Source organism: Malurus melanocephalus, unplaced genomic scaffold (assembly GCF_030028575.1).
Source record: "Malurus melanocephalus ecotype Western Australia unplaced genomic scaffold, MMel_1.1 scaffold_322, whole genome shotgun sequence".
Taxonomy (NCBI): Eukaryota; Metazoa; Chordata; class Aves; order Passeriformes; family Maluridae; genus Malurus; species Malurus melanocephalus.
The window spans coordinates 416,285-442,002 of record NW_026623554.1 but is presented as its reverse complement, the minus strand read 5'-3'; the positions used below and the strand labels follow the sequence as shown (position 1 = coordinate 442,002).

The following is a 25,718-nucleotide window of genomic DNA, read 5'->3' as shown; positions in this document are numbered from 1 at the left end:
TCCTCTTGGGTCATAGGAGGGAGGGTGATGTGGTGTTTGCTGCCTGGATAAAGGTTCTTGCTCACCTGGTTTCTGTCTGCTGAGTGGGCGGGAGGGGAGGAAACCCAGGTCATGACCTCCTCTGATCAGGGGATCTCTGCTTCTCTCCTCCCTTTGCACATACGAATCCCAGGCACTGCATTCCATCTGGCTGCAGAACAAGCTCCTTTTCACTTCCAGCACTTTTCACAGGAAAAGGAACACTAAATGTTCCAAAGCTTTTTTTGGCTTTTTGACCTATTTGCCRCTGGTATCTTCTTCATCACCCACCTCTGCACGTGGGCATGGTTCTCTGTGGCTCTGAGTGTGCTTTGCATCCCACACCAGGACCCCACTGTGCTCCATGCAATCCTGGGGGCATTGCAGCCTGGCTGAAGCWGTACCTTGGTCCTTGGCTCCCACCTCAGTACAGCCAGAGCACACAGGGAATGTGATCCCAGTTGATTGAGGCCACACAGTCTAGACCAGGTAGGTACAAAATGTGTGAGTGGAAACTCAGCAGCTTTGAAGGGGACTGAAGAATCCAAGTAATTTAATATTGGTAAGCTCCAGTCTAAGAAATATGGCAAAGTTTCCCAGGAGGGAAACTGAACTTTTGCCATACAGACTGACCCACAGATGAACTTACCCTGGTAGAATCAGTTCCACAACATTAGAACAAGAAGGCAGTGCTGCCTTCCCCTCTACAAGGATTGGATATTGAGAACAATTTCTTCACTGAAAGGGTGGTCAGGCAGTGGAGCAGACTGCCCATGGAAGTGGTGGAATCACCATCCCTGGAAATGTTCAAGGAAAGTACAGATGTGCTGCTGAGAGACGTGGTTTAGTGGTGGACTTGRCAGTGCTGGGTTAATGGCTGGATTCCATGATCTCAGAGGTCTTCTTAATGATTCTGTGATTCTTCACTCTGGAGAAGAGAAGGCTCAGGGGGAGCCATAACGATGTCCATAAATACCAGACAGCTGGGAATGAAGGGGACAGAGCCAGACTCCTCAGTGGTGCCCAGTGACAGCCTAAGAGACACTGTGTGCAAACTGAAAATCAGGAAATCCCATTCAAGCGTGAGAAAAGACTTTTCACTGTGAGGGTGCTCCAAAAACTGGCACAGGCTTCCCAGAGAAGTTGCAAAGCCTCCATTCCTGGAGATACTCAAAACCTTCTGAACACAGTGCTGAGCAAACTGCTCTAGCTGACCCTGCTTTGATTAGGGTGTGAGGAGTGGATAATGTCCTGAAATTCCTTACAACCACATTGATTTGGCATTTCTGTGCTTAGGATCACTGGGAGTCTGCTGGGACCAAGCTCAGTCCCAGGGCTTGAGCGTGGTGTGTGGTTCTGCAGAGGAGCGTGGTAGCCCCGCTCTGCACTCCAGGGCAGACCATGCTGCAGCCTCCCAGCACTTGAAGGAAAGGTGGGGACAAACTTTTTAGCAGGGCCTGCTGTGATAGGAGAAGGAGAAGTGGCTTTAAACTGAAGGAGAGTTCATTWAGACTACCTATAAGGAAGGAAGTTTACAGTGAGGGTGGTCAGACCCTGGCACAATTATCCAGAGAGGTGATCAATGCCCCATCTCTGGAAGCATTCAGGGTCAGGTTGGACTGGTCTCTGAGCAACCTGATCCAGTGGAAGATATCCCCGCTTCCTGCAGGGAGTTGGACTAGATGGCCTTTAAAAGATCCCTTCCAACCCAAACCATTCTGTGACTTTATGTTTCTCATGATTTTGTGTTCTCACCTGTCTGTGGGATATCAAAAGACTCCTTCACTGTAATCTGCAGATCCCCCCAAGGGCAGAAGGGTCCTCAGATGGGATAAAGACGGTGCCTCTGCCTCTCAGAGCAGGATCACAAAGAGCTGATCTTGCAGACAGCCCCGTTACGGAGCAGACACATCCCCAGCTGCCGGTGCTTCCCGGTGGGATGGAACAGGAGCTGATCCTGTGCTCCTCTCCCATCCCTGCCGGTGCCCGGCGATGCTGGGTCGCAGGTGCCTCCTGCCTGTGATGCTGTCAGCTTGCCTCCCCCTAGCGCTCATCCCAGCCTCCTGCAACACCAGCTTTAGGGGATTCGTCCTTTTCTTTGTGTCTGATCCTGSACACTTTGTGTCCGGGTTTTTTTCAGGTGTTTGGTGCTGGCTGGGTTTGGTGGGAATAGCAGGAGGTGCTTTTKACTCCTTTTCCTCCCTGTGATGGGGCCCTAGGTGGGGCTCTGCCTGGAGTGCAGGGKTTGGAACTAGGTGATCTTTAGGGTCCCTTCCAACCCAAACCCTTCCRTGAATCTATGKGTAGAGGCARTRSARGTCCTTATATGCAAAATCTGGGTGTATTATTCTGGGTACAACCAGTCTGAAAAGCTGGGACGTGTGGGGGAAGAAGGACAATCTGCTTTTCCTTTTTCCTCTCGAAATTAAATGTGATAACAAAGGGGAAAAGGTTCTTTCAGCTCTTTGTCCCATCTGCTCCCAGCCTTCAGCTAAGCATGACTTTACAAATGGGATTGATTGGGAGAAAATACACTTTTTAAAAAGTGCTGCGTCACCTGAAGCTTGCTCAACACTYTCTGTTATTTAAGTGCTTTCTTGGCCAGGCTCTAAGTGGGAGTGGGAAGCAGAGAGGGCAGCCTGGCAGGAGCCAGGCAGAGAAAAGCCGATGGTTTTGGTGCGTGGTTGGAGGGATGAGCTCACCTCCAGCAGCCTCCTACCCGAGTTTCTCCATTCATGGTGTCTGTGCAAAACCCAACCCAGCATCCTGGTTTTGGTGGCAGAATGAGTATTTAGTTCTCCTGGCCCAGCTACAAAGCTTTTGGCTCACCAAATTTTTTTTGATCTGCTGTGCTAGGATCTGGAAGGACAGATCCCTCACGATTTGTAAAATGTTCACAGACAAACTCTTATTGACAGGGATAATTGTGAAAAGCTGCACTGGTTCTGGGACAGAACAGGGAGTAGGTCTAGTGGTGCTGCCCATGTCCTGGTGAGAGCAGAAGGCAAGACAGAGTCCTTCTGCCATCACCAGTGTGATGAGCGAGGCCAGCAGAAAGCTGCAGGTCACGTTTTCATGGATTCAGAGCAAGAGGGGAAGTTACTTTCCTTTGCCAAGAAGCCCTGCTTCTGTTTTCCCTGTCTGCTCACTTACCCAGTGTGTCTGTTTTCCTCCCATCCCACAGGAAATCTGCAATGAYCCACGCCTCTTTGTGGATGGGATCAGCTCCCATGACTTACACCAGGGCCAGGTGGGGAACTGCTGGTTCGTGGCTGCCTGCTCCTCCCTGGCATCCCGGGAGTCTCTGTGGCAGAAGGTGAGTGGTTCCCCATGCCAGGGGAGAGCCTGTCTTAACACCTTGGATATTTACATTGTGTTTGTCCAGCTCAAAAACTGGTTCTCAGGGGTGCTTCACGCCCTGAAAAGTGATGAATGTACAAAAGCCTCCCTTAAAGGACTGTCATTCACAGGGCATTAGTCGTCATGGCTGCAGTCACCAAAACCCTCKGCCAGTTTCTCCTTAACCAAGTGGATCAAATCCCATCCTGTTTTTCAGATCCCAAATTTGACCCTTCGAATTCCAAAACAATCTAAAAACTAACAAGAACAGAGCTCAGGCTGCTCAGCTGCAGCGTTTGGCCCCATTGCCTTGTTCCCATGGTGTGACCTCTCTTTGGCTGTTTGCTCTGTTCCTACCTTGGTGGTGAGATGCCTCATGCTGGGGCAGGCAGGCTGATTTCAGGGTGTTAGTATCTCTCCCAAGTCACTGCTTCCCCAAAACACCATCCCTGGCATGTCCCATGTCTGGATGGCACCATGCAGCAGTGTTCCTTCAAACGTGGGGTCCAAAGGGAATGTGTTGCGGGCCRGAAAGGCACCAAGGAGCTGTGCCAGAGTGAGGGGCTGCAGACTGGGGAGCAAGCAGAGGGGTCCAGGGGGAAGGAGGTGCTCAGTGACACTCCCTTGGGCAGTCTGTGCCCCTCTCTGCCATGTCCTCAACTGTGCAAGATGCCAGCCCTGTGACAGCCAGGGCAGGGACACTTCAGGCTCTGGTCTAGGTCTATGTCAGCACTGGGCAAGAAACCAGCAAGTTGCAAGCAACTTTTCCCAGATTTTGCTGCAAAAGGCAGCCAGTGTGTGCACACAGCACCATCTGCTTCACCCACAGCCTCCTACAGGGCCTGGGATGGCTTCCTCCACCCCACACCTTTCCATCTGCTCTGTGTGCTTTGGTTCTTCCAGTCTTTGCTGACCCAGTGGTGAGCAGGAGCACCAAGCTCAGGGATTTCGTGCAGCATCTCCATTTTCTGTTAAAATTAAGGTTTTTCTTCATACGGGAGCAGGGTAGCTGTTGTTGCCTCCTGGATCAGCAACAAGGCTCCCTCCCTGGTGGCTGCTGTGGCTCTCATTACAAGGGTGATGCACAGGGTTGTTTCTCTTCTTCCTCAGCATCAACAATCCCCAAGGGTGAGTTGTCTTCCTTCCTCCCCATTCAYTTCCAGCTCTGTCCTGGGAAATGCCAACCAAACAGAGGCTGGGTCCCTTTGGACACTTCATTATTACAGTTTGCCAGGGCACTGCTTTTCCTCCCTTGGCAATTTGGCTGTGGATGTTTGTGACATCTCATTTTCCATTGCCTTAACTCTCAGAAGCTTTATTTTACCTGCCCCCTCTTTTCTTTCAGAAAGGTTTGATTAATAGAATTATATAATTTGGAAGGGACTTTAATGACCATTTAGCTCCAGTCCCTCTACCACRGGTAGGGACACTCTCCACCAGACCAGGTTGCTCAGAGCYCCATCCAACCTGTCCTTAAACACTTCCAGGGATGGGGCATCCACAAATTYTCTGAGCAACCTGTGCCASTGTCTCACCACCTTCACAGTAAAGAAYTTCTTACTTGCTGAAGATCTCAGAGACAGAAATAATGGCCCTTTGGTCCTCAGTGTGGTTACACATGCAGTTGTGATAACCTTGCTGGACACCAAAATGTCTCTTTTTGGGGTCTGGCAAGAGCTGAAAGATGCTTCTGCAGACTTTAGTATCTCTGAAATATAAGTCCAGGAATCTTGGCCCAGGTCTCCCCCTGCTGCTAGAAAATGCATTCCTGGTGTACACCAGGATGTAACAGAGGGTCTTGYATGTCCCTTGCTCCATTTCACACAGGGAAACTATCTCTCAGGTGTCGGGTGGCGGAATACCTTCAAGAAAATAAGGCAGSCCAGCACATTCCTGTGTATCCCAGGAGGTTATTTTTTTTCAAACATTTCCTTGCACCTTGCTCTCTCCAAGTTTGTGCTTGCCATTATGCCTGTGTGGTGTGAGTCACTGAGTGGGAATGGGGTACAGGAGTTTAGTTGAGAGCTGTGTTCTGAATTTCCAAGTTTTGGCTGACCCTTCATGGCTCCAGGTGTGATCTGGCTCTGTAACAACCTCTCCATGACCCTTCAGACATATCTAGCTTTTATGAAAAGAAATGGAGGCATTAAAATGGGGGGCAAAACCATGCCAGGATGCTGGTGCTGACTTGGTGCTGCGGGAGCAATGTGGAGTTTGACTCCTGCCAGTGTGCCATCCAGAAAAGGACACAACGGTCATRTCAGTTTGCTGTTCACTGACTTAGAGTCAGTTCATCCCTTGGGATCCTCATATCCTTTCCTGGATGGCACAGCCTGATGGAGGCCACCAAAATGGTCTGGAGGAGGAGAGAAGGTGAAACRGGAGCTTATTGCTGTGTGCAGCTGCTTAACCACCGAAACATAGAATAGTTTTGGCTGGAAGGGACCTTCAAAGATCATCTCATTCTAACCCCCCTGSCATGGGCAGGGACACCTTCCACTAAACCTTGTTGCTCAGAGCCCCATCCAGCCTGGATAGTGGAGTGTGGACAGGATGGAGGGAGGCTCCTGCTGGGATTGCTCAGAGGACAAAGGACAGCAGCACAAGCTTCAGCTTATCTTCAGCGCAGTCAGGCACTGGAACACAGGGCCCACAGCAGCTGGAGRGCCTCTGTCCATGGAGATACTCAATGATGGACTGGATGAAGYCCCAAGCAACATGATTTAACCCTGAAGAAGTCCTGCTTTGAGCAGTTGGTTGGACCAGACTCCTCCAGAGTCTCATTCCAGCCTGAATTATCCCATGTACCTACGCTCAGAGAAAGCTACTGTCACTCATCCCTGCCAAGGTGGCCTCCCTGGCTGCATGTCTTTGTTTTGGGATAACGAGCCATGGTTGCCAGGGAGGCTGACATCAGCCATCCCCCTTCCCTATAGATTACCGTGCGCAGCAACACCTCCAGTGTCAGGAGGCTCTCAGGGGAAGCCCCAGAGATGTTTTGCGTCACTGGCCTAGGTTGCCTAGCACTGCTAGGGCTGTGGAGAAGGGACACCATCTCCAGGGGCCCCCTGATCTTTCCCCCTGCGTGTCCTGTGTGAGAGCCACACAGTGCTGAGGACGGAGCCGAGGAGCAGCGCAGGGGATGGCAGCTGAGGCAGAGATCCTGGAGCTGCCCYTGGTCTGCGATGAGCAGCTCACCCAGCGCATGTGGCTGCGGTCCCAGAGCCTGCAGCAGAGCAGCGGGAGGCCCCAGGATGGAGAGAGGCTCCTGCACCCCAATGAGCACATCTACCGAGTGGATTTCATCCGGCAGCACCAACTGCGCTTCCTCCGCTGGGATGTGCGGCTGGAGAGGCCCGGGGAGGTCACGGTGACCGGCACCTCCCAGCACTGGACTCCTGACCTCACCCCCCTGATGAAGCGGCAGCTGCTGGAGCCTGTGGGCATCTTCTGGAAGAAGCCCGGGGCCAAGGAGGTGGAGTGCAACGAGGCGGATGCCCAGGAATTTGGGGAGCGGGTRGCGGAATTAGCCCAGATCCGCAAGGTGATGTATTTCCTCCTCGCTTTCACYGGCGGCCTCGAACCAGCTCAGCTGAAAGGCTCCATTGTTTTTAAAGCCTGATCCCCTCTTGCTCAGCTTTTCTTGCTCCAGCTATGCTTTTTTCAGCTCAGTTCTTKGTTCAGTTTTTACATCTATCTTTTTGTCTATTTTTTTTAATGAGAGACAGCACTGTGGTAAAGCAGAGAACAGCTCAGTGCTTTTGGAGCCCCTTAGCCCTGTGAAATATTTCCCAAACRTGCTGCCCTCTGCCTGACTGGGAGAAGGGGACCATGATCTTGCTGCTGCATTTGCCTGGAGTATAAGACTGTGTGCCTGTGAATTCATCAGGGGTTCATGCAGGGTCTTGCTGGATTGGAAATATGAGGCTGCCCTAAGTCCTTTTGTTGTAGCAACTGCACACCGAAAACTCGCTGGAAAAATAAGTAATTGCCCTATTAGAAATCAGCAGGGAGCCCTGGAGAGAGCCCTGCTTTCCAGTTTCCATCCTAGCCATTAAAAAGGGAGCGTTTGTTTGTGAAGGAGTTCCTCTCCTCACAAGGTGCTTGCAGGCTCTGGTGATCTGTGCTGCTGCTGTGGCTCCTTGGAGTCCCTGAAGAACAGCCCCACGGAGAATCTGCCTCGCTGTGAAGCCTGAGTACATTTGGATGTGCTCTATTCTGCAGATTGCAAACCCACTGGACTAACRGGGAGGTTGGATCAGCCTTTTGCAACCACTGCCACCGTTTCTTGCKGGGGGGAGGGTGGAGTTTGTTGGTCCAGGATGGGCTGGAGCATTTGTGTGTGTTTGTGTGCACAGAGCAGCAGCGCAGAGCCGGCTGTAGGTCTGAGGCAGCAGTGAGTCCCCTGCAGCAGAGCTGATCTGTGCTTTGTTCTGTCCTTAAAACACCCATGAAAATATTTACTCTGAAGTGTCTCTAGAGAGCCATGAGACTGCAGAGCATTTTGCAAACCACAGAGCAGGAGCCTGCTGCTTCTGTCCCTGAAAAGCAGTGTCTCCTGCCGTGTACAATGCTGGGAATGGTGTCTGGGTGACCGTGGGGGTAGAGGGGAGTGGTGCATTCATAAGTACTGGAACAGGGKTTTTTTGTGCCCATGACTGCAAATAAACTATTAACTTTGGATGTTTCCTTTTCCTTCACCAAAAAGTGGGGAGTACTTCAAGGCAGCTTCTTGAGACACACAGATAGGAAAGTCCCTTGAGATAATTAAACATTATTACGGTTGGTTTTTGCTCAGATGGCACTCAGATGTGTGTGAGTACTCYTCAAGGTGCATCCTGACATCTTCCCAAGATGAGTAAGGAGGGAATTCCCATCACAGTGATGGGAAAGCCAGGGCAAGTTGACTTTGAACCTGTGGCCTGCTGATCTATGCAGACCAGCCCCAAAAAGAGTCCAACTTCTTCAAAGCCTCYGGAGATGCAGACCCYGTGCCCTCCCCAGCCCAACAACAGTGTATGAAATGATGTGCATGAGTTGTGCCAGGCAGAGAGGAGAAAGAAAGCGGGAAGTTGTATGGAGAATCTTGCCCACAACCAAAGCTCGGCAGCCACCAAATCCTACAGCCATGCCATGGCCATTGCCAGAGAAATTGATGTCTTGTTTAGACCACAGGAAATGCTGGATTTGGTGAGTAGAGATAAAAGTGGATTCATCCCTGCTTGGCCAAACCCACCTTAGGGTTCTGGCAGACTTTCCCATAGAAGACCCCTGCTTGTACATCCCAGAGCAGAGTTCCTGACTAGAAACCACTTTAGACCAAATAACAGGAGCCACTGGCAACACCCAGAGGGGTTTTTGCATGCTAAGCCTCTCAATATGCCATTGCTACATTGCTGGGGTAGATAGAGCTCTTGCTGCAGATATCTCACTGGGTATTGATGTACCACAGTAAATAAAAGCCTAGACAATGGGTTCCCTGTGAGGACTGAGGCTCTTTGTGTCTTCTTCATGCTCCCTTTGGAAGCTGCTCTAATCCTGCGTGCAATAAAGCAGCACCCACCAAATTTCAACTCTCTRTTGGTACCTTTGAGCACCTTTTAATACCTGTGAAATGTAAAATAAGCATTTGCTTTCTTCTCTCTTGGTGTGARAGGCTTCATGGAATGTTGGGCAAGTGTTGTGTGATTTGGGAAGGGATTTGAAGCTGAGCATAGAAGGGGAATTATTCTCAGGTGGATCCTTCRGAGTCTGGGGAGGGAGGTGAGGGGGGTGGTGGGATCTCTCTCTGCTGCAGGGAAGATGAGCTGCAGGGAAGATGATCTTTTTTCCCAGTCACTGCAACTTTCCCTATGCATTTTCAGCATCCCATAAAGGCCTTCAGATACTCCACCCTGTTCCATCTCCAGGGGAATTTCATCCCAGTTTGTACAACAGTTCAGCAGATTGGTACAGCTGCGTGCCTCTCTCCTCATCCTGAGCTGGCAAGTTCCCAGTAGCAGTCTTGGAGAACTTGGTGTGTACCAATTTCTCCTTCTAATCAGGGACATTTTTTCCAGGGTCACAGATGCCTTTTTTCTTAATTAGCCACTCTTAGGAAAATTGAAAAAAAGCCCTAAATCAGCTCAGGGAGGTGAATCTGGTATTTCTACCAATTTTCCTGTCTCTGAGCCCTTTCGCTGTAAATTTGCCACACTAAATGGTGTCGCAGCTCCAGATTTCTTGAGCCCCTAAGGAAAAWGCAGCACAGTTGGGTGGAGGAGAAGATGTGATCTCCACTGCCCCAGTGTGACACAACCAAGCTGAGTCCAGGACTTGTTGGGATCCTGGGATGGGTGACCCATGGCATACTCTCCAGCAGGGAACATCTCTGGAGATCAGACTCCTGTCGTTTCCTCTTGGGTCAGTGTAGAAATATGACCAGTCCTTGCTCCTGGCCTCTGCTCTGGGTGAAAGCTGATGGCTTTTGCTGCCTTCAGTGGTGTAGAGTGCTCCCAGAGCTGTCCCCAAGTGAAGGGACGGAGGAGGATGGTGGGACCTGTGTGTCCTGCCCCCAGTGCCAGTWGGAGCAAGTCCCAGGCCCAGCCAGCTGGAAGCTGTCACTGCCAGCTCTGGCTGACAGGCTGCCTCTGATCAATGCTGGGATCACTTCTAAGGCCACATTAATAGCGAGTTAATTATCACCATGGTCCTCTATGACAATTCATTAGGATGAGCTCCAGGGAGGAGGGAATCAATGGGCACTGGTGGAGGGCTGCCTGACCTTTCCTGGCAGTCTCCAGGGAGGACTCTGGGACACTGTTGTTAGTGCTCCTCTAAAACACCAAACCCTCCAAACATGGCTCATTTTCATGGCTTTGTCTGCTTTGCTTCTATTGATCCAGACAATTCAAGAGTGCCACTGAGCTTGCAGGGTTGATGGCATCATTAATATTTCAGTGCAGGAGCAAGAAGAGCTCTGGGCTGGTTCATTGCTGGTAGCTAAGGAGTCGGGGGGCTCTTCAGAGAGAATTCTCTCTGCACAGTTCCTACTTTGTGACAGCAGACCAAAAAATTAAAAAAAAAAAAAAAAAAAAAACAAAAAAAAAAAAACCAAAAAAAAAAAACCCAAAAGCTCTGTCAGTTTGTCAAGGGCCTAAAGCACAGTAAATAAAGGTGGTTTCAGCATGTCCTGTGACTTCCTGAAGAGCATCTTTGAAGTGCAGTATAGTTGTGTCCTCTCCTATCCCACCCCAACRCTCCCAGCTCTCCACAGGACAGGGATTATTTGTTGTGTTGGAACATAATTCAAACTCGCTTGGRCACCTTGGGCTTTTTGTCACTGAGCTCATGATCCTTTGGGAGCAGGTAAGTGAAGAAGCAGGGCTGTGGACATTCAGTCACATTACTGCTRCTGAGCAGGTCAGTGCTTGTCAGCCATCAGCTGCACACAGCCTGCCCTGGCCATGCAGTAAAACCACGTTGCCTTTACCCTCAGCAAAAGCTTCTTTTCCTTCTTCCATCAAATCACCTCCTTGTGCTTGCCTGGATGAGCRTGGTAGCTCTTGTCAGGGAAGAATGAAGACCTTGAGGGAGTAGGGATCCTGCTTTTCCCTCTTTTATTTAACAGGCTAGGTGGATGCAGAGTGTCTGCTGCCTGTTCACTGGCACCAGGGAGGTGAATGCAGCACTTGTTCTTGGGCCAGTCAAGTCACACCAGAACTGAGYAGGAGAATCAAAGAGGATGCCCTTTGTTAGTGACACCCTACTGACACTAAAAAAAAAAMCAAAACAAAAAACACGATCATAAAAATAACCACCCTGGTTAGACAAAGAACTCTTCTGCTCCACTAGCCTGGCTATAGAAGTAGATGGCAGCAGATGTCTGGTGCAGGGCTGTAAAAAAGCGGACAAGGATCTTTGACTCCATCCTCTAAGGGCCAGTGAAGTTTAAGCTATTCCAGTACAAGTTAATCCAGTCTGCATTGGTGCAACCACGTCCAAAATCTGGCCCCAGCAGACTGTAAACAAGTCTGCCCCCTTGTATTCTTCCTTGTCTTTGATATTGTCTGCATTAATTCCAGGACGAGAGTCAATCCCAGGAAGAAAAGGAATAATTTAGATTCATATGCCTCCTCTCTTACAGGTAATTCCAGACTGGAAGGAGCAGGAGTGGAACCCTGAGAAACCCGAGAGCTACGTGGGGATCTTCCACTTCCAATTCTGGCGTTTTGGTCAGTGGCTGGACGTGGTGATCGATGACCGCCTGCCCACCCTCCACAATCAGCTCATCTACTGCCACTCCAACTCCAGGAATGAGTTCTGGTGTGCCTTGGTGGAGAAAGCTTATGCCAAGTAGGTACCCAGACAGTTGTAGGATAAATGGGACCTGGGCACTCTGGTTTTCCTCTCTCTTCCTTCATCAGCTGGTTTGTAGCAGTGGAACTAACATCCTTCCTGTGGAGGAGTAGTACATAACTCAAACAGACATAAACTAAGGAAAAATCCTTCTCTAGCCCTAATTTACCCTCAAAACAAAATACYCTTTGATGTTTCTGTAAGTAAGACCTATTCTAGAGATTTCAAATTTCTTTTGCTTTGGTTCTGTGATGGCAAGAGTGCTGCAAGGAATGTGGGTCCTATTTTTTCACCCTAGTTTGCTGCCCTCTCCCACCTGAAGTTTAACTGCAGACCTCCATTCCTGAGGCTGCCCCAAGGATTGTCCCACACCTCTAAAAGTGTCAAGCCAGTGTTGTCGTGCCATCCCTGTCACCCTCTTTCAGGCTGTCAGGCTGTTACGAAGCTTTGGATGGAGGCAACACAGCAGATGCCCTGGTGGATTTCACTGGTGGGGTCTCTGAACCAATCGACCTGACYGAAGGGGACTACATCGCTGACGAAGCCAAGCGAAACCTCCTCTTTGAGCGGGTGTTGAAGGTGCACAACAGGGGAGGCCTCATCAGCTGCTCCATCAAAGTAAGCAGCATTACCTGTATGGCCACAATCCCATGGGATAGGCRTTTCAGGATGCAGTTGTCCTACACAGTCATAAACTTCTTAATTAGTCAGAGAAATTGTGGCCAAGGGTTCCAACTTCTTGATGGTGGTAAAAGGAGTGAATCCTGAATGCCAACCCCTTCTATTCCTTGTTGCTGTGTCCAAGGGCCCAGATTCATCCCAGCACCCTTTAAATGCTGTGAGGGGACCCATTCTGGAAAATAAGCATTTTGGTGTCTGCTKCTGGGCATCTACAAATGCTGGTTGCCAGACCTCCCAGTACAACCAGTAGGGTGGGTTTATTGGTTGCCTGYGAGAGCTCAGAGACCTCATGAGGCAGATGAAGAAAAGGAGGGATCCAGCACATAAAATGGCATCTGAGAAATGTGCCAACTGGCTCTTTCCCTGACCATCGATGCTATTTTTTTTGGCTGAAAGAAACCTGCAGGGAAATCTGAGTTCMTYTCTTTCCCAGCCCCTGAAAGGCGGTCACGTCCCCCTGGTCTGAGCCCTGTGTGTCCCCCTGCCAGGCCACGTCGGCGGCTGACATGGAGGCTCGGCTGGCCTGCGGGCTGGTCAAGGGCCACGCSTACGCGGTGACGGACGTGCGCAAGGTGCGCCTGGGCCACGGCCTCCTGTCCTTCTTCAAGTCGGAGAAGCTGGACATGATCCGCATGCGCAACCCGTGGGGCGAGCGGGAGTGGAACGGCGCCTGGAGTGACACGTGAGTTGGGATGGACAGCKCTTTCAGKGGGGAATTCCTCCCTGTGAGGGTKGTGAGGCACTGGCACAGGTGGCGCAGAGAAGCTGTGGATGCCCCATCCCTGGAAGTGTTCAAGGTGAAGTTGRATGAGGCTTTGAGGAAGGGSCCMCTACTCCTGGCAGGGGGGCTGGAACAAGGGGATATTTCARGTCCATTCCAACCCAAACCATTCAGTGATTCTGTGATTCAGTGCTTGTTCCTACTAGTGAATGATTTTTATTGCTCACCTTTCTGCTCCCAGTCTTATTCCAGCAAAACGAGCCCCCAGCAGAATCCACTTCTGCTGCCACTGACTCTGCTGTGATGTCTGTGCATGAGATGAGGAGCCAAGGGCTGGTGCAACCAGAGCCTTTGGCCAGTCAATTTTGTTACCTTTACAGATAGGGCTTTGTACTGGCCAAAAAACCCCTTGTCAGGCTGGGTTCAACTCCACTATTCAGGATCGAAGTTGAAGTTCCAAGCCGTGCTGCAGTTCTCCCATGTTTGGAAGATGATCTAACCAGAGCAGCATGGGGACTGGCTTTACACAGTTCTTAAGCCTCAAATTCCTGTGTGTCCCTTACCCACAAGTAATGATCCTGTTCTCTTCCCTCAGCTCTGAAGAATGGCAGAAAGTGAGCAAAAGTGAGAGAGAGAAGATGGGAATGACAGTGGAAGATGATGGAGAGTTTTGGTGAGTCCCTCCTGGGGTTGTCACCATGGGCCATGCCCACAGCATCTTTCCACCCCATGGAGCATGTGCATCATTCCCATGCATACAGTAATCCAGAGAAAACATGCATACAGTAATCGGGAGAAAACAGCCTTCCAAGTCATGGGATCTCAAGTGAAGCCCCTTCCTTGGGCCTGTGGGTGTTAGCTTTGGGTGGCCATGACCCTGGGATTGCAAGCTGCTCTGTATCACACTGGGGCTGAACCATTTCAGCAGGCTAMTGAGAACCTGTCATAGATGTGCTGAACTTCACAGCCTCACGTTCCTACCAGGAACATTTCGGTACAACATTTACCCTTGTGTGGAGAAAGGGMCACTGTGCTGCTTCTCCCATTCCCAAACACAGGGATCTGTTGTTTAAACTCAAAAACTATTTACTGCAGGCATAGAGAAAGGTATCTCCATCTCTTTTGGAGATAATTGATCAATAACTTTTGTTATTCATCAGCCATCAGAGACAATCCATGCTCTCTAACAGGTGACCAAGAAGATCMCTGCAGTGTACTTTTCCAGCAGCATAACCCAGTTCTGCCCTTTCCTGACTCAGGATGACTTTTGAAGATTTCTGCARATACTTCACGGACATCATCAAGTGCCGCATGATCAACACCTCCTACCTGAGCATCCACAAGACCTGGGAGGAGGCAGTGCTACAYGGAGCATGGACCAGAAGCAGTGACCCCTTGAAGAACCGCTCTGGAGGCTGCATCAACCACAAGGACACCTTTCTGCAGAACCCCCAAGTGAGTAATGGGGCAGAAGGCCTTCTGGAGCCTTCACATGTGTTCCGAGGGTTTAATTCTCCTGCAGGGACCTAGAAGGCTGAAATGGCTWCCAGGCCTCTAATGGATTATTTGTGCTTATGACCATTTTCTGGCACAGCATGACCAGCATYGAGGCCAACTCTATTAACCTTATCCCTCTTATCAGGGAGACTGCATCCAAGTGCTTGGTGTAGAGCCTCTTGGCACAAGCAGAAAACAGACTGTGCCACAGGGTAGTAATGTTGGCTGGTTCCAGTCAAACAGGGCCAGAGTAATTTCCAACAATCTGGATGGCTGAATTATCAAATTCCAGGTTTTTTGCCCAAATTTTGGCACTGTTAAATTTACTAGGGCAGGTGTGGCCCACAAGGCCATTTCCTTCTAGCTTGAAGTTCATCTCCTGGAACAAACTTAACTGGAGAAAAGGAGGCTGATGGGGAACTTATGGCTCTCTACAAATACCTGAAGGAGATCTTGTCCAGGTGCGGGTCCCTTCTCCCAGGTAACAAGTGGTAGGATGAGAGAAAACAGCCTCAAGTTGTGCCAGGGGAGGTTTGGATTGAAAATTATGGAAAACTTCTTCACTGGAAGGGTGAAGACATTAGAAGAGGCTGCCCAGGGCCATGGTGAAATCTGGAAATGTTTCTGGAAGTGTTCAAAAGACCTGTGGGTATGGCACTTGRGGACGTGGTTTAGCAGTGGAYTTGGCAGTTCTGGGTTAAGGGTTGGGCTGGCTAGAGGTCTTTTCCAGCATTAATGATTCTACAGTTGTCTTGTCCTGCTCTGAAGTGTGATTCTCAGTGTCACAAGTGAGGTCCTTGTGAGTCCTTCATCTAACAAGCAGATGAAGGATGGTCTGGTCTATTCCAGGAGTTGTCACCAAGGATGTGGGAGAGTAATTTCCACCTTCCRGCTCTGTAGTAGCCTTCATCTTAGGTCTCTGAACATCAGTTSTTCCTTCCATGCCCTATAGGAGGACTTCTGGCAGACTGCAAGGGGTGAGTCTCTGGTATGAGACTACATCCAGACTGCTTGGATTCTGCTGAGCAATTCAGAGATTGGATTTCACASTATTTCTCTAAAGATAAGCCAAAAACATCCTTGACTTGTCAAGTTGCTGCCATTTCCCAAGAGGAGGGGGTATGGCCTCTCAGTGTGTGTACTGAAGCCAGGCTGTCCCTSCATGGAGGTGGATGGGGAGAAACTGATGTTCAGTCTGTTAAATCCACCCCCACCCATGCCCAGGGATCCTGGACATTTATAAAAATCCTGTATTAATAAATATCTCCCTTACCTTCCTCTCTTTGCTTCCAGTATGTGTTTGATGTGAAGAAGGCAGAAGATGARGTGCTGATCTCCATCCAGCAGAAGCCCAAAAGGACGAGTCGCAAAGAGGGCAAAGGAGAGAACTTGGCCATAGGCTTTGATATCCATAAGGTGGGCTGGGCTCCTGCATGTTGGCCTCAATGCCTCTGTGAACTKGGTGGTGGTGGAGTGGTGCATCAGTCCTGCATGACCTTATCGTTCATTTTAGCGTTATCTGGGTGCTTCTGGGGTGCCATCAGCGCGGCCTGCTCTCCTCTTGAGATGAGGAGGAATATCAGAGGGGACAGCATGGACAGCAGGTTGCCCAGAGAAGTTGTGGATGCTCCATCTCTGRGAATGTTCAAGGCCCTGATGGATGTGGCTTTGAGTAATGTGTTCTAGTAGGAGCTGTCCCTTCCTGTGGCAGGAGATTGAAACTATTTGATCTCGAAGGTCCCTTCCAGCCCAAACCATTCTAYAATTCTGCGYAGTTCTTGCCAAAAGCAGTGATTAGTCTTTTCTCTCCAARTRTTGAAATCTKTTAGACCAAACATTATGTGTTGTCTTCTGGGTCCCCAGTGTTAATCTGAGATGCAAGAGATGAGTCCCTGAGCCAAAAGAGCTGGGACAGCCATGTCCACACTTGTTTTCCACCCAGCACAGTTGGGACCATTTTGCAGACTCTTGTAACTCCAGGTCTCCTGGCACTGTGAACTCAGTCCTTGCAGTCTTTCCCCCCTCCATGGCGGATACCAGTACCTTTTCAGCCAGTGCCAATCCCCTGACCATCCCAGTGTGGTCTCTGCCCAGGTGGAGCTGAACAGGAACTACCGGATGCACACCCTGCAGCAGAAGGTGGCCAGCTCCATCTACATCAACTCCCGCAGCGTCTTCCTGAGGACCGACCTGAAGGAAGGCCGCTACGTCATCATCCCCACCACTTTYGACCCTGGTCACGAAGGCGAGTTCCTTCTCAGGATTTTCACAGACGTGCCTTCAGACTGCCGGTAAGGAGCAGGAGCAGTGATGGGGAGGAATTGGCTCGTTGCAGACAGCTCTGTGCTTTTGATCTGTGGTTTTCCTCAATGCTCACAGCCTTGCCTGCAACTCTGTTTGGCTTTCTGTTAAGAGACGGGACACCTTTACATGTTTCTYCACAGACAGGCAGAGAAGCTCCCACTCTGCTTCTTAGCATGATATGGGAGATCATCCCAAACCCGGGCTGAGCAGATTGGAGTGGAGAGCAGAGCCTGACAGTGGACAGTACATAGTCACAGCATCACAGAATATTCTGAATTGCAAACGATCCCTAAGGATCATCCAATGGTCATTGAGTCGAACTCTTAAGTGAATGGCCTGTATAGTCCTTCATCATGCCAGAGCAACCCCTTTGGGGTAAGATTGGGCACCTCTCAGTGTTTTTCCTGAAGCCACGTGTTTTTCCTTGCAGAGAACTGACATTGGATGAGCCACCACACACCTGCTGGACTGGGATGTGTGGCTACCCACAAGTAGTRTCCCAGATCCATGTCCTTGCTGCAGCTGGGCTCAAGAATCAGGACACCCAAGGAGGTACTGGTCTTTCCCGGCCTGTTGCCTGGCCCCAGAAGAGTTGGGAGGTGGTTTATGAAGTGGAACATTGATGGGATTCATGTCCTCAGATTTTTTTTTTCAGTGAACATGCCTGAGTCAGGCACCAGAGGAGGAGTAAGTCCAGGGAGAATCAAATTCACTTCTTGCAGTGGACATGTCCTGAGAGCTGTTATATTTAGGCTGTTRTCTGAGGTCCTCCCAAAACTTCTCCAAAGCCCATAGCAGTGGTCCTGGAACAACCAAAGCTTTCCTCCCAAGTGTGAGCAGCTTAAAAGTCAGGAATTGTATTTAAAGCCTTTTAAGTAGGAAGGGCAGAGAAAGTGCCTGAGGTGTCATATTAATCACTGGAGGGTAGATAAATGCCTTGTCAATAGAGGGTGTGTCAAATTTAGCTCACTTTGGGATGGCATGGATATAGATCTGTTCTGGCATCATCACTTTTCCTGCATGGAAAATGGCRGCAGGAACATACCTGTGTCCTGCAGCCACACAGAGGCTCATTATGAGAGCCCCATGTTCTGTCTGTTGGAGCATCTGGACCAAGGAACCCAGGGGCAGTGATGGCTTGTGCTAGGAGATTGTTAAAATTGGGATGAAGGTCTAGAGGTTGCCATCAGAGAAGCAAATACCTTTCCACCATGGAAACAGAGCAGATCCTAGCCTTTCTCACCCATTTCCCGAGTCAAGGACATGAGGTGATTGTGGCAAGATTTAGCCAAACACTTTCAAACCACATTTAAAATATAAAAATTGAAAACTTAAAAAATATAAATAAAACACAGTTTAAATTATACTTTTTTTTCATCCAAGAATTATTATCAGGCCTGCCTGTAACTACACCCTTGAAAGTAACGAGCGGGATCTTTTGTAAGCAAGGACTACAAATGTGCTTATTAATCGCATGCCACAAAGCGAGTCCTTATACCCTTGTCTGGTGTTTGGGGAGGGAATTTTTCTCCAGGCAGGTGTTCTTTTTCTTGGGTTGTTCACAACAGGTCATCTGTAGCAATGCAGGGAAATCTGCATAGCCAAAGKTCTCTGAACTGTTCACAGAAACAAGGAGGTTTGTCTTTGCCTCAGACAAGAAGACGTGTGGATTCTGGAGTCATAAAACACTTTTTCCACAAAAACACTTTGGGAATTGCTTTCTTCCAGCTGTTTTCCAGCTGTTCAGCTCCCATCACCAACAGCGTGTTTGGTGTTTTCCAATGCAGTGGCATTTCTCAAACATCCCAGCCCAGGCCTTTAGCACTACTTTGGAAATAGTGATTTACAGATAGGAATTTGGCTCTGGCTGATGGAATATCAGGATGTAATGGGACATCCCAAAAGATAAGGTAATTTGGAAACACAGCTGTGAAATCCAGCAGCTGTGTCTCACCAGGGGAGCCAGGTCCTTGCAAACAGAAAGCTAGCAAAGAGGTGGTCTGCCTGTCAAAATCCCTCACCCTCAGAAGGGGCTGGGGTGTTCCTCCTCATTTCCACATTTCCCTTGGACAAGAAAACTCATCCAACTGGTCTGTGTTTCCATCATAGCCACTAAAGCTCATGGTAAGAAAATGCATTCTGACATTTAAATGTCCATAGCAATRGCTCTTTCTCTACTGAAATTCCCAAAATAAGCACTTGCTTGGCAAGATGAAAACATTCACTAATGAGGGACTCTTTCCTTCTCCTGGAAGCTCAGCTGTGGGCTGGTAACATGTGAACTTGGTAACTTTATCTTCATCTGGAATTTCCTTGTGTGAGCATCTTTCTCTTCTCCAGAGAAGGGGAGCCTCTAGGGTAGCAAATCCTGAAAGGAGGGTTGAGTAGGATGGTCATCTTCCATGGAAGATTTACTACAGTGGTCAGGAGGATTTGTAGTGATGAGGGAATTTTTCTGTAGAATCTGGGGACAAGAGAGGTGCCATTTCATGGAATCATAGAATGTTTCAATTGGAAAAGCCCTCTAAGGTCATCGAGTCCAACCCTTAACCCAGCACWGCAAAGCCCAACACTAAATCATGTTCCCAACTGCCACATCTACACATCTTTTAAATCCCTCCAGGGATGGTGACTCCACCACTGCCCTGGGCAGCCTGTTCCAGTGCTTGACAACCCTTTTGATGAGCAAGTTTTTCCTAACGTCCAGTCTCAACTACCCAAGATGTAATTTGAGGCCCTTTCTTCTTGTCCTGGTGYTTGTTTCCTGGGAGAAGAGACCAACCCCCACCTCATTACATCTTCCATTCAGGCAGTGGTAGAGAGTGATAAGGTCCCCCCTGAGCCTCCTTTTCTCCAGGCTGAGCCCCCCAGCTCCTTCAGCTGCTCCTTATCAGACTTGTGCTCCATCAGACCCTTCCCCAGCTTCATGGCAGTTTGTCAGCATTTGCTGCCCAGGGACAATGTCACCGAATAGAATTAAACCTGAGCCAAACAGCTGAGCTCCATGGGCACCATCTGRGGTGTGACAAATGCTTTGGCAGATACCCATCTCCTCTGGTGGACCAGGGAGGCAAAGTACTGTGTGACACCCCTGGAAAAGGAATTTCAGAAGCTGCARCAAAACAAAAATTCCCTTTTCTCTCCTCAGGAGCTGACCCTTACGTGATCATCAAGTGCGAAGGGCAAAAGGTTCGCTCTCCGGTGAAGAAGAACACGGTATCACCAGAATTCGATGTGAAAGGGCTCTTTTACCGAAAGAAGCCAGGACAGCCCATCATTGTTCAGGTACCTGTCAGGCAAGCAGTGGGCTGAGGGATGGAGACCCTCTCTCACTTGGACCCCCTCCCCTTTCCACACTGTCCACAGCAGATGTGTTCCCCAGGCTGAGCATCATTAGTTAATGCAGCTCAACCTCTCACCAGCACAGTGACATCTGGCAAAGGCATATCCTTCATGCCTCTCACTTCCAGAGTGCCACTCCCACTCCTCACCACCTCCCTGGCTTCAGCTCAGGGCATGTCCCCAGTAACTCCTTCTCTGCAGTTCATGAAGGGTGGCTGTATCCCTGATGGAGCTGCTCTCATCCCTGTTTTGTTCCCGCAGATCTGGAACCACAACTTGCTAAGTGAYGAGTTCTTGGGCCAGGTGGTGCTGACGGGGGACCCCAGTGACCGGCAGTCGGTGCACACGCTGCACCTCCAGGACAAGGGCAACAGGAGGTCCAACGATCTCCCTGGAACCATTGCTGTCATGCTGCTCAGCAGTAACATCCTCACCAATGTCTGAGTGCTCAAGGACGGCTCCTCCGGTGCCACTATGTGAATATAAACATGCACACATACATATATATGTAGAGAGAGAGACACACAGCCTTCCTGCCATCTGCAAAGTGTATATGAACCATGCATGCATTCCACTCCAAGGAGCCAATCTTGTGTTTTCAATGTTAAAAAATGGTGCCTTTTTTGGGGGGAACCGCAACGATCCTTCTGCTGGCGTCCTCTGCAGCCCCCCGGCTGCCACGAGCGCTGTGGGACCGCTGTGAGCACGCTGTGTGTCCTGACAGCCGGAGCACGGGGCCCTGGGGCTGTTTGTTTACACAGGCTGGCACGCACACGTGCCACCACGCACACGTGTGGCCACCGCGGTCCCAGYGGCTGCTTCTTCAGTGTGTCTGCTTGGGTTAAGAGTAGTGTGCATGGAGTTGTCTCCCTTGAAATTGCCGTGTAACTGCTTATCTGTGGAGGCACCACAGCCAAGGAGGAGTGGCAAAGCTGATCGGGGCCTGGGAGATGTTTTTTGGGTGTGGCTTTGCATACTGCATCTGCAAGGAAAATGCACCAAGGCAGCCCAAATCCCAGATCCGCAGGGGCAACAAGACCAAAGGCTCTATCATTTTGGGGAGAAGTGTCTCCACCCGAGTCTTGTTCAACCCCACACAACTCTAAAGGATACAAAGGTGCCAAGAGCTGTGGGATAACTGTTCTCTGGGGTCAAGTTTCTGAACCAGTCTGGACCCTGCTCCTGTGTGTGCCTCCTGAATTCCTGTGGTGCCTGTTGTCTCCACGTCTCCATGCCATCCCCGTCCCAAGAGCTCGCTGGGCTGGAGCAAGCTGAGTTGTCTGCTGGGGCAGTTCAGTGTTTAGGTAAGAGAAGATTGGTTCCTCTGAAGGCCAAAGTGTCCAGTTCAAGGGATGGGAAGCTTCGCTCCGTGGGCTCCATCTGTACTGCTGCCTACAGTGCATCATTTCTCAGTGCCTCGCTTTCTCAAATTCTTTTTAAAAATAGTGGGATTTTAGCATGTASTAGAGAAGCACTGCTCCCAGTGCAGCCTGAAAATTCTGGGAATATTTGATTCATTCCAGTGTCCATCTCTCACCTTTAATTTCYAGTCTGCTATCGTGGAGGGTGAGTTGCACAGTCCTAGAGCCAGTCTCACGAGCACAGCCTGAATGCATCCTTGGGGACGTGTCTAGGGCCACAGTCTGCTCCTGATTTACATGAAAACTGGGTTAATCTTTTTTATTCCACTGGGTGGCAGAATCCRGCTTCTTATAAACCATCCCAGATAAGCCAAACAACAACCCGTTGTCTGGCCTTTCAGCAGCTGATTAGGACAGGCTTCAACCCCTTTTTTTTTTCTCCCGTTGTTTGGGGGTTTTTATTCATGTGCCTTTAAAGTGGTGCAAGTTAAGGGATTTTTCAGTCAGATTTTCTAACAAGCAAATATTTTGCAGTCAGCTGCATGCAAGTGAAAGGAAATTRATACATATTATACAATCTTTGAATCTTGGTACATTTTGGCCTGAGCTGAGTCCTTTTCYTGCTAAAAAAGTGAACAGGAAAGCCTTCTTTTGCCATAGCAAAGAGTTTCTCCTTGTCCTACTGAACACTCACATTTGTCCTGCMAGTCTGTTTGGGTTTTTTGTTTAAGTCATTAGAGGTCTGCTACRTCTGAAACATGGTACAGTGTTCCCCAAAGTCACAGTACCTGCTAGCTCAGTTCTTGGTGCAACCAGAAGCAGATGGTGCAACTGCGTGGATTTTTGCAGGCTGCTTTTCCCCTTTCCTCATCTTCACAGTCTACCTCCTGCAGCTATRAGTTGGCTTTATGGCCAGATTTGCTTATCTTCTTAGGTCTTGAATTTCAGGACTTAAAGGCGAGAGGTAGTCCCCATGATGCTCTTTCCACATCTCAATTATTCCTGGCTTGCACCCTCCAACTCCAGGTGCCATCACTGGGACCAAGTTTAGTTCAGCATCTTGCAGAATTGACTTAAGAGCTCCCAGTTAGGTAAAGAAACCTTTTGATCCCAAGGTCAAAGCAAATTTGGGAAGAMCAATGCAGAGATATTTTGATTTTATCCTAGTTTTGTTTATGAGACTCATCAGTGAAAGTAAATGAAAGCAGGATTGTGGGGCTGGAAGGTATGATTTGGGTGTTTGGAGAAGATCTCACTGGCTAATGCTCAGAGTGATGGGGGAGARGGATGCCCAAAGATACCTCACCTGGTAGGGGGGTGAGCTATTTGGCATTGCAGGAGCGTGAGAGGAGCTTTGTACCCTCATCAACAGATRGAGGTATCCAGCTGCCTGCATTAGCCTGGTTTTCTTGGGAAGATGGGCTATGGASAGCTGTTTGGCCAAGAGTGCCCTGCCACATGCCAAAGGCACCGTGATCCCCAAGGAGTGGTGCCAAAGCTCACCAAGGAGTTGTGGRGCCCTGGTACCCCAGGGAACCTCCTTCCTTCCTACAGAGAATCAAGCCATAAAGAGAGGAAAGGCAGCTTTTTAACAGCTTCTTAAAAAAAAAAAAAAAAATCACTCTATATCAGGACCAAATAGTCTTAATATCAGTAATATTTGTCCTTTTTTTTTTTTAAAAAAAAAAAAAGCTTTGGAAAAGTTCGAGCAAAAGCCTTCTTTCCCTACATTTCCAATGGAATAACAAAAATTACCTTTCTTACTCTTCTTTTTGTCTTATTTGTAGAATGGATGAGGGAGGAGAGTTATTGAAATGCCATTCTTGTTTTTGATGCCTTTTCTCTTTGAATGAAGTAACCAGAAACATTCAGGGTTTGKTTTTTTTTTTATTTTCTGAGAGGAGKGCAGGTCTGATAGGCCCTTTCCAGTCCCTCATGAGTGGGGTAGGCCATGTGTCTGATTTATTTCACATTTCTTTTGTTAATCATTTCAATGGTTGCAAGCAGCCTGGCGTTACACTCTGTGGAATCCATTTCTTTAGATATCAGCCTGTTAAAGCAGGCTGTCTTCATCTCCAAAGTCGCTGACGTGTCGTGCTGCACAAGATCAGARTGGTCCAAGCAGAAAGCCAACATTGTACAGCTGTAAACCTCCTATAAATAAATAAATTGTGTATATTTTATTCAGACTCCTTGCCTTTGAACTGCTGTGTTCTTCCAGAAGGYTTTTGATGGGCACAAGGTGGCTCTGCAGAGCCTTTGGAATTTGCTYGATTCACCAAACTCCATTCAAATTGTTTTCTCTGTGGACTTTGAGACTGAGGCAAAGTGATCTGCAGGAGGCTTTCACACAAGGCTGCACTCACATTCACTGAGAAAATCCACAGAGGGGATGGGTAACCTGCTCTGACTATAAACCTTTTCATACTATACCCCAGACTCACCACAGTGCAGGGAACTTGGGTTTTTGAGCCTCACCTGACCTGGAAAAGAGCTCTGCAGATTGCTGAAAGAAATAAAGGAGTGGAGGGAGAGTTATAGACAAAGTRAAAGGAAAAAGTGGGTTTTGGACGGCTTTCCCTGAGAGAACAAGCCTGTACAATGCACCTGGGGAGCATTGGAAGAGCCTGGCCCTGCCCATGGCCATCACCAGTCTTGCTGCTGTAACACAAGAACCCAAAGCACTGCTGCTGGATCCTGCCTCCATCTCAGCTTCCCTCCACCAGCTGCCTCTGCTCAGTCTCTGCAGCATGAAGGAGCTGTGTGCTTCTGCAGCCCACCCTCRAGAGCCTGGAGCAGACATCTGGAAAAATCCCCTTTTATTGTGGAGTGAGGGTAACTTCCCAGACCCTCCAGCTCCTGCGATCATCCTCTGGGACAAAATGTGTCACCATTAGATAGAGAAATGAGCATGCTATTCCTCTGCCTCTATCACTGAAATACCTTGCAAGGAGTTTTCTTCAGGGGCAAACCTCACAAACACCTTAGTCCCTCAAACATGCTAATATTCTCCTGGCGGGTCTCCCCAGTAGACCCTGCTGGGCACCTATGGGGCTGTGATATTGTTGCTGGACACAGCACAGGAGCTCTGGTGTAGACCAGGTGGCTTTACTGAGTCCTGCTCTGTGCACATTAAAAAAAAAAAAAAAATGTCAATGCAAGCCTGGATAAGCCACAGAGSATTGTGTAGGAATGGAGGTTTCCTTTCCCACCAACATCCACACCTCAGTTTTGCTGGCATTGGGGCAGTGGGCTGAAAAGTGTAGTTTCCTTTGTAGCCCTGCCTGTGTCTGCTGCTGATGCACACCAGCTTGGAGAAAGGGATGCTGGAATTGGTGTGGGACCCCAGCACATCAGTGTGGAGATGTGGGGACATTGTGCACGTTTGGAGACCAGCAGCAAGCAATGCRTAGTGCACAGCTCCAGGCAGGACCCAGCCCAGGCTCACCAAGGGTCCTGCAGTATCTCCTTATCCCTCCAGCATGGCCATTTGACAGGGATTTCTGCTCACAAACGTTAAGTATAGTTTTTATAGGGGACTTTTTAAAGGACTTTTTGTAAGGACATGTTTTGATAGAACAAGTGGGRAATGGCTTTAAAGTGAAAGAGAGTGGGATTAGACAAAACAACTGGAAGAAACTCTTTCCTCTGAGTGTGATGAGGCACTGGCACAGCTTGCCCAGAGAAAYTGTGGATGCCCCATCCCTGGYRGTGTTCAAGGGCAGATTAGATGGGGCTCWGAGCAACCTGGTCTAGTGGAAAGTGTCCCTGCCCATAGCAGGGGGRTTGGAACTGGATSAYCTTTAAGGTGCCTTCCAACCCAAACYACTSTGTGATTACACGATTCTGTGATAGATGGGCAATTCAGAGTCTGCCTTTGACCTGAAAGAGCWTCTTTGTGGAGTAACAGACATCCATTCTGTGGCTGAAAATTGATGCTGAAATATTTCTTCTTGCAGCTGGATCCCCTTTAGTCACCATTGTCCACCCGTAATGCCTGCATACATTCCCTCCCACATGAGCTGTTCAAAAGGATTTCCAGCAGGAAAAGCTCCAGAGGTGGAAGGGCCTTCAGCAATAGGATGAGTTCATTGCCTGTCCCTCAGAACTGTTCAGGT

General features: G+C 49.2%; 2 protein-coding genes across 2 annotated transcripts in view; both read left to right on the top strand.

The window, feature by feature from the left end:
- Positions 1-23,782, top strand: part of CAPN5 (calpain 5) — a 49,761-nt gene extending 25,979 nt beyond the window's left edge. The window contains exons 3-13 of the mRNA XM_057377725.1: positions 3,203-3,334; positions 11,483-11,691; positions 12,120-12,312; positions 12,864-13,057; positions 13,692-13,769; positions 14,356-14,551; positions 15,887-16,009; positions 16,688-16,884; positions 17,328-17,449; positions 20,046-20,182; positions 20,501-23,782. Coding sequence (XP_057233708.1) covers positions 3,203-3,334; positions 11,483-11,691; positions 12,120-12,312; positions 12,864-13,057; positions 13,692-13,769; positions 14,356-14,551; positions 15,887-16,009; positions 16,688-16,884; positions 17,328-17,449; positions 20,046-20,182; positions 20,501-20,683 — 1,764 coding nt within the window. The 3' untranslated portion in view covers positions 20,684-23,782. The remainder of the gene's footprint in view (positions 1-3,202; positions 3,335-11,482; positions 11,692-12,119; positions 12,313-12,863; positions 13,058-13,691; positions 13,770-14,355; positions 14,552-15,886; positions 16,010-16,687; positions 16,885-17,327; positions 17,450-20,045; positions 20,183-20,500) is intronic.
- Positions 6,382-7,298, top strand: OMP (olfactory marker protein). Its single transcript, XM_057377727.1, has one exon. It carries the CDS (start codon positions 6,500-6,502, stop codon positions 6,977-6,979), a length of 480 nt encoding a protein of 159 aa, XP_057233710.1. The 5' UTR covers positions 6,382-6,499; the 3' UTR covers positions 6,980-7,298.
- Positions 23,783-25,718: the final 1,936 nt, after the last annotated feature.